Below are 20836 nucleotides of genomic sequence, written 5' to 3'. Positions count from 1 at the left end.
ACATCTAATGGTACAGCATAAATGCATATGCTAAATAAGACAGACCCAAAATTCCGATGAAAAATTGTTGAATGTTGGAAGGGAGGCGCTTCACCGCCAGACTGCCCTGTTCCAGGGTTTTCATGTCATTTATAACTTTCTGACAATGCAATGAAAGTATGGCAACGTTGCAAATATTTCTACTTTCTTGCAGCACGCTGGTGTCGCGAGAAGAGACTAGCAGTTTGTTCCTTTCCCCGCCGTTTGACGGAAGGCTGCTGGTGAGAGTATTTCGGCAGAGTGTGTAAGGACAGGTGGAATGATGTAATGCTCTGAGGAACAGTGCATTCCTCAGCCTATCGAGGTTTCCACGTGACTCCAGGACCTGGAGATTGGAAGGTGGGCCGGAGCGCGCGGTGTCGGTGCAACCTTTTTATTTGTTAAGTTTTTAATTTATGATTATCCTGGGCAGATACACAAAACTTTTTGGAAAATCGCAGATGAGAGTTGGGGGATGTGCTGTGCTTAGGTTTGAATTAAAACCTTATGTCAGAAAATCTTGTGTTTTGCAAATTAACTGGGACTTGATTCTCGGTATTTTTACGCACATCTCTGTCCCCCGGGACGGTCAGGCACGTGTTGGTGAATTGAGGCACGAGCTTTGTTCTGTTGGCTTCTCTACGCTGCATTGGGAGGGGAGCAAAATGCTATTTGTGAAACCACGGTTGATTTATTTAAAGGGTGGTTATTTAATGATTAGGGATTCTGAAGGGAAGCATTGTTTTGCAGTTATCACTTACAAGACATACTAAGCTGACAATCCCCAGTTGTCTTTTTAAATTGTGTTCTCCAGTCTATGTTCACACATGTATGCATTCACAAAGCCATTGTATATGTTGATTACATGGTACTTGAGAGGGGATTATGATACACCCAGGTTTCTTGGCATAATTGTGTTTATGCAGGGAGCGTTGCGAGTCAAAGGATTAAGGTAGTTTGTTTGATTTTGGTCTCTTGAGGATCAATTAGATGTGGAAAGGGGGTAAATTGAAGAGGTCCTGCTTAGTAGAAGTCATGTTTTGGGGTTGTTGGCCTTTATCAGTGGGTTGGTTGCTGTACTCCTGGGGTGGGGGAGCTTGTATCAAATAGGCCTCCACGCATATGTCCCAGATGTGTGGCTCTAGTTTTAGACTGAGACTGAGGCTGAATATTGCTCACTGCCCTATGTGTTTCAAAGACCTGTTTCTTGTTAGAAGGTCTGCAATGCACAATAGAGGAAGAAAACACCCTTTTATAGTTAGTTGTGCTAGCCTGTTGTATGTTGCCTTTACTGTCCAGTAGTTTGTCCCAGCAAGCATTTGGCTGGGTCCTGTAGGATTACAGGACTCGGCACATGCCTTGTCTCCTTGACTGCTGCCCTGAATGGATGATTGCAGAGTTAAACCAGAATATATGTTGGTGGGTGCCTTTCCCAGGCTGCCCTCAGGTTTTCTGACCTGTCTTTTGGCCATGGAGGTGATCAGGGTGCACTGAGTGTTGATATGAGTTGGGAGTGGAGGAATAACTGCAGGGGCAGTTATGAAGGTGCTGGAGTCTGAAATATTGCTACATTCTGGGAGTAATGAAGTTTGCCAGTTAACTGGTGAAAGAGTGTAATCTCTCCATTGTAGATGAGCTGACCTAGATGATCTTTCTCATGCCAGGCTTTGAATCAGCCTGTTGTGAGTGCCTACGGGAGCTCCCAATTGTACCAAATTGGGGAGGGGACTGATAGGTCAGTGGGATCTCCAGGAAGATGCAAACCTCCCACCAGACTGAGAGGATGACACCAATAATGGGGTGATATCTTTTGGTCTCTTCTTGGGGGGCCTATGAATGATAAGCTGCACAAGAGCTGTGATTTCCATTCAATGCTGTTGATTTTGCTAGGAGGCTAGGCATCTGACCACAGTTAGATGGTCCATGTCCACATGCAACAAGACCTGAACAACATTTAGGCTTGGGCTGATAAGTGGCAAGTAACATTCGTGCCAGGCAATGATCATATTCAACAGAAAGTCCAATCACCATCGCTGAATCCCCCACCATCAACATCCTGGGGGTTGCCATTGACCAGAAACTCAACTAGATCAGCTACATGAATGCCGTGGCTACTAGAGCAGGTCAGAGACTGGGTATTCTGCGGCGAGTGACTCACCTTCTGACTCCCCAAAGCCCCTCCATCACCTACAAGGCACAAGTCAGGAGTGTGATGGAATACTCTCCACTTGCCTGGATGGTGCAGCTGCAACAACACTGAAGAAGCTCGACACCATCCAGGACAAAGCAGTCCACTTGATTGGTAGCCCATTCACCATCTCAAACATCCACTGTTTCCATATCTCTTCATCCCCTTTTCCTTCGTCCACCTATCCAATCTAATCTTGAATGTTGACATAGTTTCTGCATCAACCAATAACCCTGGAAGTGAATTCACAGCTCCCTGTGTAAAGGAGTTTCTCTTGCTCTCTGTTCTAAATCTTTACATTTAATCTTGTATCTATAGATCTTCATTCTAGACCCCTCAACAACTAGAAACAGTCTGCTTCGAACTATCCTGCCCCATCCTTTCATCATTTTAAATGCTTCTTTCATACTGCCTCATAATTTATGTTATAATGAAAAAAGCCCTAATTTTTCAAGTTTTTGTACTTGTATTTCTTCACACCAGACAACAGCTTACTGAATCTTCTCTAAAGCCTCAATATCTTTCTTATAATGTGGTGCCCAATACTGCACATTAAGGTTTTATATAGGTTTATTATTATCTCTTGGCTTTTGGATTCTGTACCTCTTATGATAAACCTAAATTGCATTACCTTTTAAAGCCTTACCAACCTGAGGTGCTGCCTTTAATGTCCTGTGAACCTGTACCCCCAAATCCCTCTGCCGTTTCACCCACCGAGCCTACTGCTATTCAGTGTATAGTTAATGCTGCATTTTTTTACCAAAATACATCACCTCACACTTAGTGACATTTAATTCTATCTGACATTTTCTAGCCCATTCCCTCATCAGTATCCCTTTATAGCTTCCTTTGGTTTTCTAAAGCAGAGGTACACAAATGTTTTTGCTGAACCCCGCCCCCCCCCACCACCCCACCACCTTCGGAGATTGATGTCATAAGCGCACCCCACTCTTTCTAAGAAATAGCATTTTTGAATAATTAATGTTGGTGTAGGTATAGCTGGTAACCCAGAATATTTTCAGCAGTTTTGTCACTTGAGCTGTTTTAATTGTGCACCCATACATTTTTGGGTTTTAATATGAAGTCCAATCATATTATCCTCCAACGCCTCTCCACCGTCGTCCAACTGGGTGGGACTGCGCTTGCATGGTTCAATTCCTATCTATCCAGTCGTAGCCAGAGAATCACCTGCAATTGCGTCTCTTCCCACTCCCACATCGCTACCTCTGGAATCCCCCAAGGATTTATCCTTGGCCCCCTCCTGTTTCTCATCTACATGCTGTCCCTTGGCGACATCATCCAAAAACACGTCTGGTTCCACGTGTACCAAATAGGAAGGACCTATTTTCCTTCGCAGAGTGGTCAATAATCAAGGGGTATAGATTTAAAGTGATTGATAGAAGGATTAGAGGGGATCTGAAGAAAACTTTTTTTACCCAGAGGGTGGTGGGGGTCTGGAACTCACTGCCTGAAAGGGTGGTAGAGGCAGAAACCCTCAACTCATTTAAAAAGTACCTGGATATGCACCTGAAGTGCTGTGACCTTCAAGGCTACTGACCAAATGCTGGAAAGTGGGATTAGGCTGGGTGGCTCATTTTCGGCCAGCGTGGCCATGATGGGCCGAATGGCCTCCTTCTGTGCCGTAAATTTTCTATGATTTCTATGTACTCTGACAACACCCAGCTCTACCTCACCATCACCTCTCTCGACCCCTCCACTGTTTCTGATTTGTCACACGACTTGTCCGATGTCCAGTACTGGATGAGCAAAAATTTCCTCCAAGTAAATATTGGGAAGACCGAAGCCATTGTCTTTGGTCCCTGCCACAAATTCTGTTTCCTAGTTACTGACTCCATCTCTCTCCCTGGCCACTGACTGAGATTGAACCAGACAGTTTGCAACCTTGCCATCCTATTTGACCCTGAGATGAGCTTCCCACCACATATCCACTCCATCACCAAGACCGCCTACTTCCACCTCCGAAACATCGTCCGTCTCCGCCCCTGCCTCAACTCATTTGCTGCTAAAACCCTCATTCATGCCATTGTTACCTCTAGACTTGACTATTCCAATGCTCTCCTGGCTGGCCTCCCATCTTCCACCTTCCATAAACTTGAGCTTATCCAAATCTCTGCTGCCCGTATCCTAACTCACACCAAGTCCCGTTCACCCATTACCCCTGTGTTTGCTGATTATATTGGCTCCCAGTCCGGGAATGCCTCAATTTTAAAATTCTCGTTCTTTTCAAATCCCTCCATGGCCTTGCCCCTCCCTATCTCTGTAACCTCCTTCAGCCCTATAATCCTCTGAGATCTCTGCACTCCTCCAATTATGGCCCTGATTTTCATCACTCCACCATTGGCAGTGCCTTCAGCTGCCTTGACCCTAAGCTCTGGAATTCCCTCCTTAAATCTCTTCGCCTCTCTACCTCTCTCTCCTCCTTTTAAGACACTCCTTAAAACCTACCTCTTTGACCAAGCTTTTGGTCACCTGTCCTAATATCTCCTTATGTGGCTTGGTGTCACATTTTTTCTGCTAACTCTCCTGTGAAGCACCTTGGGACATTTTACTACGTTAAACGCGCTATATAAATGCAAGTTGTTATCAGAACTCATTGGCCAGGAAATTCTTGGGATCTGCTCTCACTTCGCTGGCGTTACTTTGCCGGAAGTTTAAATGGGGTTTCCCCTGCAGTTCTGGTTAAGTTATGCCAGAAATCAGTGAGCAGATCCAAGGTATTTCCTGGTCACTGACACTGTTAGCAACTGCACTGAAAACAAAACTGTGGGCCTCTCCTCTGTTTGGTTTGGGGATACAAGCCAGGTGCAGGTAGAAAAATTCTCTGCAGATGGAACTAGAATGCGTCTTGTCAGGTTGTTTGGGATTGGAACAGAGAGTAACGCTTCGTTGGTTGCTTTGGAGGAGGTAAAATATAAGTTTTTTTTGTGCAAACATCGAAGATCAACAAGTGCAGATGCAATTATTAATTTATCTCTCAATTTAAGATGACGCCAAGTGAACAGCAACACAAAATCTAAGCAGGGCAAAATAAACTTGCAAGAAAAGAGCAGGGCACTGGGCAATAAAGTAATTTTTCAGGCTGAGACAAGTTTCTAAAGGAGGGCCATTTATCGATTCCCTCCATACATTGCAGGGACCCAAAGGCTCATTAGGACTTCGCTGCAGGGACAAAAAAAATGGACTCTCCACAGAGCTGTAGAACTTGGGGCAAAGAACCTTTCAACAGACCTTTGAAACAGAATCGATAGGGGTACTTGCTACTATTTATTTATTTCTCTATGGCCGTGGGCACCCAAGGGTCATGAATACTTCTAAAAGACATTTATGTTGCACAGAGGTACTGACCAGAAGGCAAACAACTTTTTTTTAAATGAAAGAAATGCTTTTTAACTAAGGAATATTGAATATTCTTGTAAGCTGGAACTGTTTGCAGGGGATGCCTGAGTTTTGGAAAGGGCAGAGTCAAGCATAGTAAGTAGTGTAGACAGGAACATAAAATTACAAAGCGACATTGTTAGATTAAGTGAGCGGGGAAAACTACGGCAGATGGATTTCAACGCAGGTAAGTATGACGTCGTCCATTTTGGACTAAAAAAAGGATAGATTCGAGTATTTTTTTAAATGGTGAAAGCTAGGAACAGTGGAGGTCCAAAGAGATTTATGGGCCCATGTACTAAAATGTAGTGGTCAGGGACAAAAAATAACCAAAAAGACCAATGGAATGTTACATAAGAAATAGGAGCAGGAGTAGGCCAATCGGCCCTTCGAGCCTGCTCCGCCATTTAATAAGATCATGGCTGATCTGATCCTAACCTCAAATCTAAATTCATGTCCAATTTCCTGCCCGCTCCCCATGACCCCTAATTCCCTTTATTTCTCGGAAACTGTCTATTTCTGCTTTGAATTTATTCAATGATGTAGCTTCCTGGGGCAGCTAATTCCACAGACCTACCACCCTCTGAGTGAAGAAGTTTCCCCTCATCTCAGTTTTGAAAGAGCAGCCCCTTATTCTAAGATTATGCCCCCTCGTTCTAGTTTCACCCATCCTTGGGAACATCCTCACCGCATCCACCCTTCACAATTTTATATGTTTCAATAAGATCGCCTCTCATTCTTCTGAACTCCAATGAGTAGAGTCCCAATCTACTCAACCTTTCCTCATATGTCCGCCCCCTCATCCCCGGGATTAACCGAGTGAACCTTCTTTGTACTGCCTCGAGAGCAAGTATGTCTTTTCTTAAGTATGGAGACCAAAACTGTATGCAGTATTCCAGGTGCGGTCTCACCAATACCTTATATAACTGCAGCAATACCTCCTTGTTTTTATATTCTATCCCCCTAGCAATAAAAGCCAACATTCCGTTGGCCTTCTTGATCACCTGCTGCACCTGCATACTAACTTTTTGATTTTCTTGCACTAGGATCCTCAGATCCCTTTGTACTGCAGTACTTTCCAGTCTCTTGCCATCAAGATAATGTTAGCCTTTATAACTAGAGGGCTAGAATATAAAGGGGAGGAAGTTTTGCTGTAGCTATGCAAAGCCCTGGTTAGACCACATCTGGAGTACTGTGTACAGTTCTGGGCACCGCACCTCAGGATATATTGGCCTTGGAAGGAGTGCCATGAAGATTCACCAGAATTTTACCAGGGCTCTAAGGGTTAAACTACGAGGAGAGGAACAGGAGTATTGAGCCTCTCAAGCCTGTTCCACCATTCATTGAGATCATGGCTGATCGGTGACCTAACTCCATATACTGGCTTAGCTCCATATCCCTTAATACCTTTTGGTTAACAAAAATCTATCAATCTCAGATTTAAAATTAACAATTGAGCTCGCATCAACTGCCGTTTGTGGAAGAGAGTTCCAAACTTCTACCACCCTTTACATGTAAAAGTGTTTCCTAACCTCACTTCTGAAAGTCCTGGCTCTAATTTTTAGGCTATGTCCCCTAGTCCTAGACTTCCCAACCAGCGGATATAGTTTCTCTCTATCAACCCTATCAGTTCCCCTTAATACCTTGAGAACTTTGATCAAATCACCCCTTAATCTTCTAAATTCCAGGGAATATAATCCTAGTTTGTGTAATCTCTCCTCATAATTTAAACCTTGGAGTCCAAGTATCATCCAGTAAATCTACGCTGCACTCCCTCCAAGGCCAATATAGCCTTCCTAAAGTGCGGTGTCCAGAACTGAACAGAATATTACATAAACTAGGTTTGTAATCCCTGGAATATAGAAGGTTAAAGGGTGATTTGATTGAGGTTTTTAGGATTTTGAACGGAATTGATTGGGTAGGTAGAGAGAAACTTTTTCTGCTGGTTGGGGAGTCTAAGACAAGGGGACATAACCTTAAAATCAGAGCCAGACCATCCAGGAGAGAAGTTAGGAAACACTTCATGCGAAGGGTGGTAGAAATGTGGAACTCTCTCCCACAAAAAGCAGTAGCCTCTAGCTCAATTAATAATTTTAAGTCTCAGATCGATAGATTTTTGTTAGCCAAAGGTATTAAGGGAAATGGAGCCAAGACAGGTAAATGGAGTTAGAATACAGATTCGCCATGATCTCATTGAATGATGGAACAGGCTCGTGGGGCTGAATGGCCTGCTCCTGTTCTTTTGTACAGCAACAGCCAATGGAGAAAATACATATTACAGGCAGTACCTGTTAATGAGTGACAGCTAGCGTCCTCCTCACACAACCCTGATAACCTCATGCGCATCCCCAATTTGGGAACCTCTTCTAAAGAATTTACTATACTTCCCTATTTCTGTATCACCTACAAACTTGGATGCTACTATCATGGAGTAATGGAATATGAATTTGTGCTTGTATTCTAGGCCTGGCAAGCTTCTGACCTTGCCATCGAGATGCTTTCTTAGGGGATGGAGGGTGTGGAAACTGGAGCAAGATTTGACCTGGAGATTTTGTGCATCTAGTGGCTGGTTACAGACCAGTGTTGCTATTGTTGTGAATGAAGGTTATTTACCCACCCAGTCTAGTGTAAAGTGTTATGACAGGATCTAAATCAAATGGAACGTAAGTTCTGTGTACATAGATGGAAAGTAACAATACTTATTTCTTGAATTAATTTTTAAAATAACACACTTTTTCCCATTTGCTTTTCACTTTCACCGATGACCTGCTTTGCCTTTAGGTTTCATATCTGTGACTCTGTTTCATATACTGTGGTTAATAATGATGCTGATCTGGTTATTGGGGTCAAAGTGTGACATCCAAGTGAAACTAAGACACGTAGGATAGGCTGAAAATTGTATAAGGTAGAGGTGATGATGGAGAGTAGATTCTTTTAATAGTGTGTGTCTAAGAACACTTGTTGGGTTACATTAAGCTCTCTATGCTGATGCCATTTATTCCATCATTAGCCTGTTTTAAACAAAGGTATTCTAAAACCCAAAAAATATAAGCACAAGGTGGTCAATTGTTTGTAGTTTTTTTTTTAAAAAAGTATTGATGAACATGGCCCTCTAATGGTAGCTATATAGTGTAGCTACAGAATAGGTTCCAGCCAAGCTGTACATTGTAATCCATTGACTCGAATTCAAATGATTTTCATCACGAGAGAGCTCTTCATCTGTCATTATACATGTGCATAAAGCTCTTCTCATAGCCATTAAACACATGTTTTGAAACACATAAATAAGCCCTGGCTAAGTTTTAAAAAGTACAGTATTTAGGGTCTGAGCCCTGGACATTATTAAACCTTTTTGACACTGCACTGTAGTCACATGGTTATATGGCAACTTCAGCATTGCAATGAATCAATATTTGCTACATCGCAATGCTAATGTTGCAGAATACACACATCCTGAGATATCCAGTATGACAAACCATAAGATTGGTATTTCCCTTCAGAAAATTGTTTTAATGCTCCTTTTCAAATGGTAGGATCAGGTTCTTGATCTGAAGCTGATGCAGTGAGGCTGAGTAGATGGGTGTTTCCTCACAAAGAAAAGGGAACAATCAGTGTCCTGGTCTGTTCTTGTGCACCTCCTGATGTTACTGTAATCATAGAGTGGTATTGGCTTAGCTCTTCAACTGTCAGGTTGACTGGAGTAAGTTTGTTTCATATGGAAAGTTTGGAGGAATAAATATCTTTTTATATATATGAAAAATAAATATTTATTTTTACACTTTTTTTCTAGCAGATTGTCAAGATGGATAATGGAAAGGAAGTGAATGCTTCTGAAGGAAAAGGTGCATAACTGTTTCCAAAGTGGTATTAGCAAATCCTACATAATTATTGTGGCGTTTGGCAGAGGCACAAGAATCATCACTGAGGTGGGAGAGGAGAAGAAAGAGAAGAGCCATTGCTGAGTTAATGCTCTGCATCTTCTCGACTGGCATTTGTAAATGTCTGGGAGCAGGTCAAGCTGCCAACTTTGTTTACCACTGACTGCATATCTTGGAGAAACTAAGGAGTGTAGTGCAGCGAGAAAGCAGAATTTCACATCCTCAAAAAAAGTTGGAAAACCATGCTTGTTAAATAAATTATCTAATTTATGCATTTTTTTTACTGCAGCAAAACTTAATATACTGCTATATAACAGCACATCAAGTTTTGCTGCAGTCAATGTATAATACTATAGTTTTAGAGGAGCCATTTACATAGGAACAGGAGTAGGCCATTCAGCCCCTCGTGCCTGCTCCGCCATTTGATAAGATCATGGCTGATCTGTGATCTAACTCCATATACCCGCCTTTGGCCCATATCCCTTAATACCTTTGGTTGCCAAAAAGCTATCTATCGCAGATTTAAATTTAGCAATTGAGCTAGTATCAATTGCCGTTTGTGGAAGAGAGTTCCAAACTTCTACCACCCTTTGTGTGTAGAAATGTTTTCTAATCTCACTCCTGAAAGTTCTGGCTCTAATTTTTAGACTGTGCCCCCTACTCCTAGAATCCCCAACCAGCGGAAATAGTTTCTCTCTATCCACCCTATCCGTTCCCCTTAATATCTTATAAACTTCGATCAGATCACCTTTTAACCTTCAAAACTCTAGAGATTACAACCCCAATTTCTGTAATCGCTCCTCGTAATTTAACCCTTGAAGTCTGGGTATCATTCTGGTAAACCTACACTGCACTCCCTCCAAGGCCAATATGTCCTTCCGAAGGTGCGGTGTCCAGAACTGCTCACAGTACTCCAGGTGCGGTCTAACCAGGGTTTTGTATAGCTGCAGCGTAACATCTGCCCTCTTGTACTCAAGTCCTCTAGATATAAAGGCCAGCATTCCATTAGCCTTATTGATATTTTCTGCACCTGTTCATGACACTTCAATGATCTATATACCTGAACCCCTAAGTCCCTTTGGACATCCACTGTTTTTAACTTTTTACCATTTAGAAAGTACCCTGTTCTATCCTTTTTTGATCCAAAGTGGATGACCTCACAGTTGTCTACATTGAATTCCATTTGCCACAGTTTTGCCCATTCACCTAATCTATCAATATCGCTTTGTAATTTTATGTTTTCATCTACACTACTTACAATGCCACCAATCTTTGTGTCATCGGCAAACTTAGAAAAGAGATTTTCTATGCCTTCATCTAAGTCATTAATAAATATTGTGAATAATTGAGGCCCCAAGACAGATCCCTGCAGGACTCCACTAGTCACATCCTGCCAATGAGAGTACCTACCCATTATCCCTACTCTCTGTCGCCTTTCGCTCAGCCAACTTCCTGACCAAGTCCGTACTTTTCACTCAATTCCATGGGCTTCTATCTTAGCTAACAGTCTCTTATGTGGGACCTTATCAAATGCCTTCTGGAAGTCCATATAAATAACATTAATTGACATTCCCCTGTCCACTACTTTAGTCACCTCTTCAAAAAATTCAATCAGGTTTGTCAGGCACGACCTACCTTTCACAAATCCATGCTGGCTCTCTGATTAACTTAAAATTCTCGAGGCGTTCAGTCACCCTATCTTTAATTATAGACTCCAGCATTTTCCCCAGAACAGATGTTAGGCTATAATTCCCTGGTTTCCCTCTCTCTTCTTTCTTAAAAAGCGGAGTGAGGTGCAATTTTCCAATCTAGAGGGACAGTTCTTGAATCTAGAGAACTTTGAAAGATTATAGTTAGGGCATCTGCAATGTGCTCACCTGCTTCCTTTAAAACCCTGGGATGGAAACCATCTGGTCCTGGGGATTTGTCACTAGTGCTATTATTTTCTTCATTACTGTTGTTTTACTTATGTTAATTTTATCGAGTCCCTGTCCCCGATTCAATGTTAGTTTTCTTGGGATTTCCGGCATGCTATCCTCTTTTTCTACTGTAAATACTGACACAAAGTAATTGTTCAACATGTCCGCCATTTCCCCATTGTCAATGACAATATCCCCACTTTCAGTTTTTAAGGGGCCAACACTGCTCCTGACCACCCTCTTTTTCCTAATGTAACTATAAAAGTTCTTCGTATTGGTTATGATATCCCTTGCAAGTTTTTTTTCATACTCTCTTTTTGTAGCTCTTACTATCTGTTTTGTGACCCTTTGTTGATCTTTGTATCTTTCCCATTCGCCAGGATCTGTGCCATTTTTTGTCTTTTTGTATGCCCTTTCCTTATGTCTTATACTGTCCCTATCAAACACTTTCATAATCTTAAAGACCTCTATCAGGTCACCCCTCAGTCTTCTCTTTTCTAGAGAAAATAGCCCCAGCCTGCTCAATCTTTCCTGATAGGTATAATCTCTCAGTTCTGGTATCATCCTAGTAAATTCTTTTTGCACCTTCTTCAGAGACTCTTTTTCCTTTTTATAATATGGAGACCAGAATTGTGCACAGTTCTCCAAGTATGGTCTAGCCAAGGTTCTATACAGGTTTAACATAACTTCTTTACTTTTCAATTCTATCCCTCTAGAAATGAATCCCAGTGCTTGGTTTGCTTTCTTTAATGGCCTTATTAACCTGCGTTACTAATTTTAGTGATTTGTGTGTTTGTACCCCCAGATCCCTCTGCTCCTCTACCCCTTTAGACTCTTATTATCCAAGTAGTATGTGGCCCCCTTATTCTTCCTAACAAAATGTAAAACCTCACACTTACCTATAATGAATTTCATTTGCTAATTACATGCCCATTCTGTAAGTTTATTCATGTCTTCCTGTATTTTGTCACAATCCTCCTCTGTATTAACCACACCACACAATTTGGTGTCATCCGCAAAGTTTGAAATTGTATTTCCAATTCCCGAGTCCAAATTGTTTATGTAAATGGTGAACAACATTGTTCCCAGCACCGATCCTTGTGTAACACTACTTCCCACCTTTTACCAGTCTGAGTAACTACCTTTAACCCCTACTCTCTTTTCTGTTTTGTAGCCAGCTTGCTATCCATTCTGCTACTTGTCCCCTGACTCCACAGGCTTTGACCTTTGTCATGACATTGGTCAAGCATGATCTTCCCCTTTGAAATCCGTGCTGACTATTCTTTACTATATGTTCTGTTTCTTGTTGTTTCTCTATTACTTCTTCAAATATGGATTGCATTATCTTTCTTAGCACCGACATTAAGCTAATTGGTCAATGGTTCCCTGGACTGGTTCTATCTCCCTTTTTAAATATAGGAATCACATTAGTTGTCTGCCAGTCCTCTGGCATTATTCCCTATTCTAATGAATTTTTATATATAAGTAATAGTGCCTCTGCTATCTTTTCCCTAACTTCTTTTAATATGCACGGATGCAATCCATCGAGACCAGGGGTTTTAACCCCTCTAAGTTTGATTAGTTTATCAGTTATCTCCACCCCCCCCTTTCTATCTTAAATGTCTTTATATCTTTTTTGAACTCTTCTAATGTCATGCCCACCGTGTTAGTCTCCCTGGCTAATACTGAGGCAAAGTAATTATTTAATATTTCTAACATTTTGTTGTCATTACCTGTGAGCTTATCATGTGCATCCCTTAGTGCCCTATCCCTATCTTGATTTTTGTTGTGTTATTTGTGTATCTGTCGAATACTTTACTATTTCTTTTTATATTTCTTGATTTAATTTCGTAGTTTCTATTTGCCTTCCTAATTGTTTTTTTAATTTCTTTCCTAACCTTTTCGTATTCCCTTTTGTCATCCTCTCCTTTGTTGTCTATGTACTTAGTGTATGCTTTTTTCTTTAGTTTCAATTTTGCCCTTATTTCTTTATTCAACCATGGTGTATAATTGCTCGCTAGTTTGTTCTTGCTTTATAGTGGGATATATTTCTCCTGCACCTTACTGATCGTTTTAAATGTTTCCCACTGTTGTTTTGTTTCTTTCTTTAGCTGTAGATATTTCCAGTTTATTTGCCCTAGTTCCATTCTCATCCCCAGAAAAGCATCTTTTTTCCAATTTATTACTTTTGCCTTTGTCTTACATATGTCCTTCTCAATCTTTATCTTAAGCCTTATTATGTTGTGATTGCTATTGCCTAGATGATGCCCTATTCTTACTTGTCTTACCTGTTCTGGTTCATTTCCCTTTACTAGATCCAACAGTGCTTCCTCTTGGGCTTTTTACATACTGGGTAAGAAAGGAGTCCTAAAATCTCCCAGAATTATTATTCTATATCCTTTACTCATTTCACATACTTGCTTACACATTTCTTCCTCCATCTCCTTTCCACCATTAGGTGGTCTGTAGTATACCCCTATTAGTATGATCGATCCCTTCTTATATTTTATTTCAATCCATATGGATTCTGTTTCTATCTTTCTGTTAGTTATTTCCCTTTTTTTCTGCTGCCATTATGTTATCTCAAATTAGTCCAGCGACTCCACCCCCCTCCCTTTCACAGTGTTATCTTGCATTTTGTCACTGGAAAAGCATCCAGCTGGTAGAATTGGAATTTACAGAGCAGCACCAGGACAAGTGCACTTTGTCTTTTCTACCACTTGAATTGTCTGCCATGGATAATACATGATGTGGAGATGCCGGTGATGGACTGGGGTTGACAATTGTAAACAATTTTACAACACCAAGTTATAGTCCAGCAATTTTATTTTAAATTCACAAGCTTTCGGAGGCTTCCTCCTTCGTCAGGTGAACGATGTGCAGGTGGATGTGTCACTGCACTGTGTTGTGGAGCTCCACATGTCAGAGGTGGACGGCGAGGCTGGTGATGCTGTTTGTCCTCCAAGGAGGTCATGACTGCAGCTACAGCGGCCCCCATCCGGAAGATGTACATCTGAGGGGGTCCGCAAAGTAGGCACGTGTGTCTGGACACCGGGGTAAGTGTGCAAGTTGGTGAATTTTATTGTTAGGAGGAGGGTGGTGGAGGCCAAACTTTGTCCAAAGTGACAGAGTGGCCTCCTGGAATGAGTGAGGGTCCTCCCCCCCCCCCCCCCCCCTGCTCCCCCTCCCCCCTCCCTCCCCCCCCTCCCTCCCCCCCCCTCCCTCTCCCCCTCCCCCTCCCCCTCCCCCCCCTCCTCCTCCCCCCCCTCCTCCTCCCCCCCCTCCTCCTCCCCCCCCCCTCCCCACCTGTCAAATGGACCTCTGCAGCTGCCACAGGCTGATAGCTGCAACGCGTCCATTTCAACTGGGAGTGTTTCCCCCATTACGGGAAACAGTCCCAGTTGTTTGGAAAATCCCACCCCTCCTAAAATATCAGGTCTGTAAACGACCTGAAGTACCTGGTTAATTACTTCAAGTGGCACCCCGCAGGCTTTAATTGCCGGCGGGAGTCCCACATGCGGGGGCTGCGTGCGCATGTTAGCGAGTCACTGGGGAACCTGGAAGTGAGCGGGTTGGAGCCGGGCTCCGGACCCGCCCCAGGAATCCCTGATTTTCGCAGCCCCCCCCTCCACGAACGCACCCGCTCGGGGCTGTGAAAATCGAGCCCTTGGTGTGTCCTTTAATTATTCCATATTCACCTTGCATGCAGGAGGATTTCAAAGAATGGGAAGCACATGAAATTTCCACTTCAACTGTGAAAAACGTAACATAGCGTAGTCGGAGATTTTGTTCATCCAAATTTGGATTGTCTATATCAAACATTTCGAACTGTGTAACACTCAGGTGGTCACTGCTGGGAAAGGAAACATTTTCTACTTTTATTACCTGTACCAGAATTCAGTACTGTTAAGTCAAATATGGTCAGAATTAGAGCAAACTTTTTGACCAACTGCAGACCTTGCTTCAGCATCAAAAGGACACTCACTAAAGTAACATTGGGAATTTTTCCAGTTCCCATATTAGCCATTATAGTGTGAGTCAACAATCATTAGGAACCAGATGGAGACCGGAATATGGACTCTTGCAGTCAGCAGGTGGAGGAAACTTTTAAATTTAAAAAAAAAACTGCATCTACTGAAACAGAAAATTCTTGAAATTAACTGTTGATCAATAAGCAACTAATAGACAAAAGGCATGTTGGAATTTTCAGTATAACGTTTTATAGGAACTGAAAACTAAGATAAGCAAGCCCTTTAATATGAAGGTGAAGAAACTGTAGATATTTTAATAAGTGCAAAGTTGTTGGGTTAAATAACTCCATACTACTTAATAAGAAAGTGTTGAATGATGATTTCACTGAGGCAGTGGAAGATCTTAAAAAAACAAGAGAATGTGAAAACCACCAGGACAGTGAAAAGACAAGGGGGAGGTACATGCAAGAAAATGGGGGAAATTGGAGAAATAATAATTTAAAAACCTGCAGATGCTGGAGGTCTGAAGTGAAGATGGAAAATGCTGAGAACACAGTAGGATAGCCGGTCCCCAAAAGGGAAAAAAACAGGTCAATACCATGAGCGCATAATTTTCCCCACCCCACCAAAACTGGTCAGATGATCTACACCCAAAATGTTAAACTACCTCCCCTCTCTCCAAATGATGACCTTCATTAGTAACCCCATGCTGCAAAGAAAATGGTAGATATAACTCAGGTCTGAAGTTATCAAAGTTAATGTTCAGATCAGAGGCTGCAGAGAAATTTGAGGTTCTCCTATATTGTGGATTTGAATCTAGGAACCAGCACTGGAAGGGCTGTGCTAACCCAAAGCACCATCTGGTCTCTCAAATAACTTGAAATCTGTGAATGTAGAGTTAATTCAAGATTATCTGGTTTCATGCTATACTAAAACATACAGGGTAAACAGCAAAACTCCTTAATTTATTTAAGGGTCTATATTGAAATGCTATTTTTGTTTATTTCACACTGCATAAATTCTGAATATTGAAGAAATATGCTGTATGGTAATGATGTAAAATGTTTTTAATTTCTAGTGTTAAAAGTTGAAGATATAATGGGAAGTCACATTGAAGATCCAATTACTTTCTGGGGTCAGGTAATGCGAGTTTAATTTCTTTGATGTGCAGTAAAATGTAGCTTTCTATTATGGATTTATGGAAGGAATTTGTGTATGTATGTTATTGGGATACTACTAGGAATTAGCTTAACTCAGAGTTCCACTTTATATAAATAGAATCGTACAAAGTTACATCACAGAAACAGGCTATTTGTTCCATCAGGTCTATATCAATGCTTTTGTCCACAAGCTGCTCAGTCTAATCTCGCTCTCCTGCGTGCTCCCTATTGCATTTTATTATGCCCCCTTATCCTCAAGTATAATTTCTTTTTTGAAAAAAAATTATGGACTTTGTTTCAACAACAGTTTGTGGCAGATAACTCCATATTATACCAATCCTCTGTGCAAAAAAAATTTAACCTCCCCTTTAATTCTTTTTGTGATTATCTTAAATTAGTGCTCTCTCATTACCATTTGGCTGACGAGCAGAATCAATCTATTACTATTTACCTTACCATAACTCTTCATAATCTTGAAGATCTATCAGGTTATCCATTAACATTCTCAGCTCTGGTGAAAAAACCCTAACTTGCCAAGGCTCACTTCATAACTGTAACCCTTCATTCCTGATAACTTCCTAATGAATTAGTGGTGCACTGTTTCCATTGGTTTAATATCCTTACTATAATGTGCTGCTCAGAATTGTACATAATAATGCAGCTGCAGCCTAACTAAGGTCTTGTACAAGTTCAACGTTACCTCCTTGCTTTTGTATTTTACAAAATCAAGAATTCCACTTTTTTGTCGTCATATTGTGTTACCACATTTCCTTACCCATATATCTGCACTCCTTTCCTTCATTTAAAATCTTACCATCTAAGGCGTATTTCTTTTCTCTATTCTTGCATATATATCCGTTTGCAGTCTTTCACAATCCTCATCTCAATTTGTCATCCCTCCTCCCCCAACTTGGTGTCAAGATTTATCAGCCTTAAGTTTGAGTAGCTTCTTCACTAACATCTCTTTAAATAGTAACCTCCACTACCATTACATTCCCAGACTCTACAGTCTCAATATAGATCTGCTCCGTTAAAACATAGGCCATGTCCTTATTAATATCTCTCCACCACAAGCTTCTCTCCTTCATCTGTGGATCCTCAGCCTTTAATGCACTCTTTTTCTTTACTGGAATGTATTTGATTTGTACCCTTCCATTTCCTATAATTTTCATTGTTGAGCTGAAGTTCTGCTTGCCAATTTTTCCTTCTATTTGCCTGGGCAAGATCTCCTTTTTATCTCAGTATAATCTGCTTTTTTCCAATTAAATACTCTGTCTTGGACTTTTACCTTTACTGCTATTGCAGGCAGCCTACTTTCCAAAATGTTCGTCTACTTTTAGGTTATCCAGCGATTCTACTTCATTACCAGAACCAAGACAAGTAGTGCTCCCTTCCTTGTCGGAGTAGCAACATTCTGACTGAGAAAACATTACTGATCACACTGAATCATAGAATAGTTACAGCACAGAAGGAGGCCGTTTGGTCCATTGAGCCAGTGCCAGCTCTTTGTAAGAGCAATCCAGCTAGTCCCAATCCTCCGCTCTTTCCCTGTAGCCCTGCAAATTTTTTCCCTTCAAGTATTTATCCAATTCCTTTTTGAAAGCCACGATTGAATCTGCTTCCACCACCCTTTCAGGCAGTGCATTCCAGATCATAACTACTCGCTGCATAAAAACGCTTTTCCTCATGTCACCTTTGATTCTTTTGCCAATCACCTTAAATCTGTGTCCTCTGGTTCTCGACCCTTCCGCCAATGCAAACAGTTTCTCTTTATTTACTTTATCTAAGCCCTTCATGGTTTTGAACATGTCTGTCAAATCTTCTCACAGCCTTCTCTGCTCTAATCCCAGCTTCTCCAGTCTATCCACATAACTGAAGTCCCTCATCCCTGGAACCATTCTAGTAAATCTTTTCTGCACCCTCTCTAAGGCCTTCACATCCTTCCTAAAGTGCGGTGCCCAGAATTGGACACAGTACTCCAGTTGTGGCCTAACCAGTGTTTTATAAAGGTTCATTATAACTTCCTTGCATAACTGCAAAAAAACTTCCCTTTTCTCACCACAAACATTTTCCCTATCTGTCTATTTTGTGTAATTAAAATCTTCTGCAGTTATGATTCTATTGTTAAAATATACTTCTCAAATTTTTCTACAAATTTCATCCTCAATTTCCTTTCCACTGTTCGGCAGTCTACAATTGGGATTAGCAAGGAACCAATCCCAATAACGTGATTGGTTCCTTGCTAATCTTCAGTTCAATCCAAAGAGATTCTGTTTGGACCAGTTTTGTATTTAAATCCTTGTACTTTAGTGCTGTGATATTGTCTATAATTAATACTGCTATCCTGTACCCTTCCTTCCTTAATAATATTGTACCTTTTGGCCTATGCTAAAAATACACACTCATGCACAGGGTAGTTTAAGTAAATTTTTTTTTAAAAAGTGGATCGCCCATTTACTCATTGTGAGTCAGTTTTAAAAAAAAACAAACTTGCATTTGTATAGCACCTTTCTCAGGATGTCCCAAAATGCCTTGCAGCCAATGAAATACCTTTTGAAGCACTTTTTGACGTAACGTTTTGTGTAAATTCAGGGTTAAATGTTTTATAATTTAGGAATTGCGGCATCCAATTTGTGCACAGCCAGGTCCCACAAACAGCAATGAAATAATAACCAGAAAATCTGTTTTAGTGATGTTGGTTGAGGGATAAATATTGGTCAGGATCATGGGATTTTTATGTCTAACTGAAAGTGCAGACGGGGCCTTGATTTAATGTCTCATTCAAAAGACGGGACCTCCAATCGTGCAGCACACCCTCAGTACTGCACTGAGTGTCAGCCGAGATTAGGTGCTCAAATCTCTGGAGTGGGACTTGAACCCACGACCTCCTGACTCAGGTAAGAGTTCTACCACTGAGCCAAGGTTGACATCTAGATATGCTGTTTTATAATGACAAGAATATTATACTATGTAACACTTGATTTGTTATATAATTGACCTACCTTTGGCTTATTGTTTTCCTATTATAAATTGTTTGAAGCTGTGGTTATTTGAGCCCCTCCAGTGGTGTGCCACAGGGCTCAGTGTTGGGTCCCTTGCTGTTTGTGGTATATATTAATGATTTGGACTTGAATGTACGGGGCATGATTGGCAAATTTGCAGACGACACAAAAATTGGCCGTGCAGTTGATAGTGAAGAGGATAGCTGTAGACTCCAAGAAGATATCAACGGGTTGGCGGAGTGGGCAGAAAAGTGGCAAATGGAGTTCAACCCGGAGAAGTGTGAGGTAATGTACTTAGGGAGGTCAAACAGTAAAAGGGAATTCGCAGTAAACGGGAATATATTGAGAGGGGTAGAGGAAGTGAGAGACCTTGGAGTGCATGTGCCCAGGTCCCTGAAGGTGGCAGTACAGTTAGATGAGGTTGTGAAGAAGGCATACGGAATGCTCGCCATTGTTAGCCGAGGTATAGAATACAAAAGCATGGATGTAATGATGGAACTGTATAAAACGCTGGTAAGGCCACAGCTGGAGTATTGTGCACAGTTCTGGTCACCACAATACAGGAAGGATGTAATTGCTCTGGAGAGAGTGCAGAGAAGAGTCACAGGAATGTTGCCAGGGCTTGAAAATTGCAGCTACGAGGAGAGATTGGATAGGCTGGGGTTGTTTTCCTTGGAGCAGAGGAGGCTGAGGGGTGATTTGATTGAGGTGTACAAAATTATGAGGGGCCTAGATAGAGTAGACAGGAAGTACCTGTTTCACCTGGCGGAGAGTTCAAGAACTAGAGGACATAGATTTAAGCTGATAGGCGGAAGGATTAGAGGGGACATGAGGAAAAACATTTTTACCCAGAGGATGGTGGGTGTATGGAATTCTTTGCCCGAATTGGTGGTAGAAGCAGGGACCCTCAACTCCTTTAAAAAGTACCTGGACCTGTAGTACCTAAATGCTGCAGGAAGGTGGGATTGGAATGGGCACCTGGTTGTTCTTCAAGCCGGCGCGGACAAGATGGGCCGAATGGCCCCCTTCTGTGCTGCATCTTTTCTATGGTTCTATGTGTGACGTACACTTGGCACATGGAACAATTTGAAATATGGTATTTTATCAAACGCATTATACCTGAAACGTTAACTTTTTCTTTTCTTTACAGATGCTGCCTGACCTGCTGAGTGTTTCCAACATTTTCTGTTTTTGTTTCAGATATCCAGCCTCTGCAGTTTTTTGTTTTGAGAATCTCCCAACTGTGTTAATTGGGCTTGTTTGATTGTATTCTCTCTGGGTTAGAAGTTGTGGATTTGAGGCTC

General features: G+C 41.6%; 1 protein-coding gene across 1 annotated transcript in view; it reads left to right on the top strand.

Annotated features, from left to right (window-relative positions):
* The first annotated feature begins 274 nt into the window (after window positions 1–274).
* The window catches only part of LOC137333814 (serine/threonine-protein kinase 31-like), a 105541-nt gene continuing 84979 nt past the window's right edge, over window positions 275–20836 (top strand). The window contains exons 1-3 of the mRNA XM_067998174.1: window positions 275–378; window positions 9393–9444; window positions 16449–16510. Of these exons, the coding sequence (XP_067854275.1) occupies window positions 9405–9444; window positions 16449–16510 (102 nt within the window). The 5' untranslated portion in view covers window positions 275–378; window positions 9393–9404. The remainder of the gene's footprint in view (window positions 379–9392; window positions 9445–16448; window positions 16511–20836) is intronic.

This window comes from Heptranchias perlo, chromosome 2 (assembly GCF_035084215.1).
Source record: "Heptranchias perlo isolate sHepPer1 chromosome 2, sHepPer1.hap1, whole genome shotgun sequence".
In the NCBI taxonomy this organism is placed as follows: Eukaryota; Metazoa; Chordata; class Chondrichthyes; order Hexanchiformes; family Hexanchidae; genus Heptranchias; species Heptranchias perlo.
This window is presented reverse-complemented; position numbering and strand designations above follow the sequence as displayed.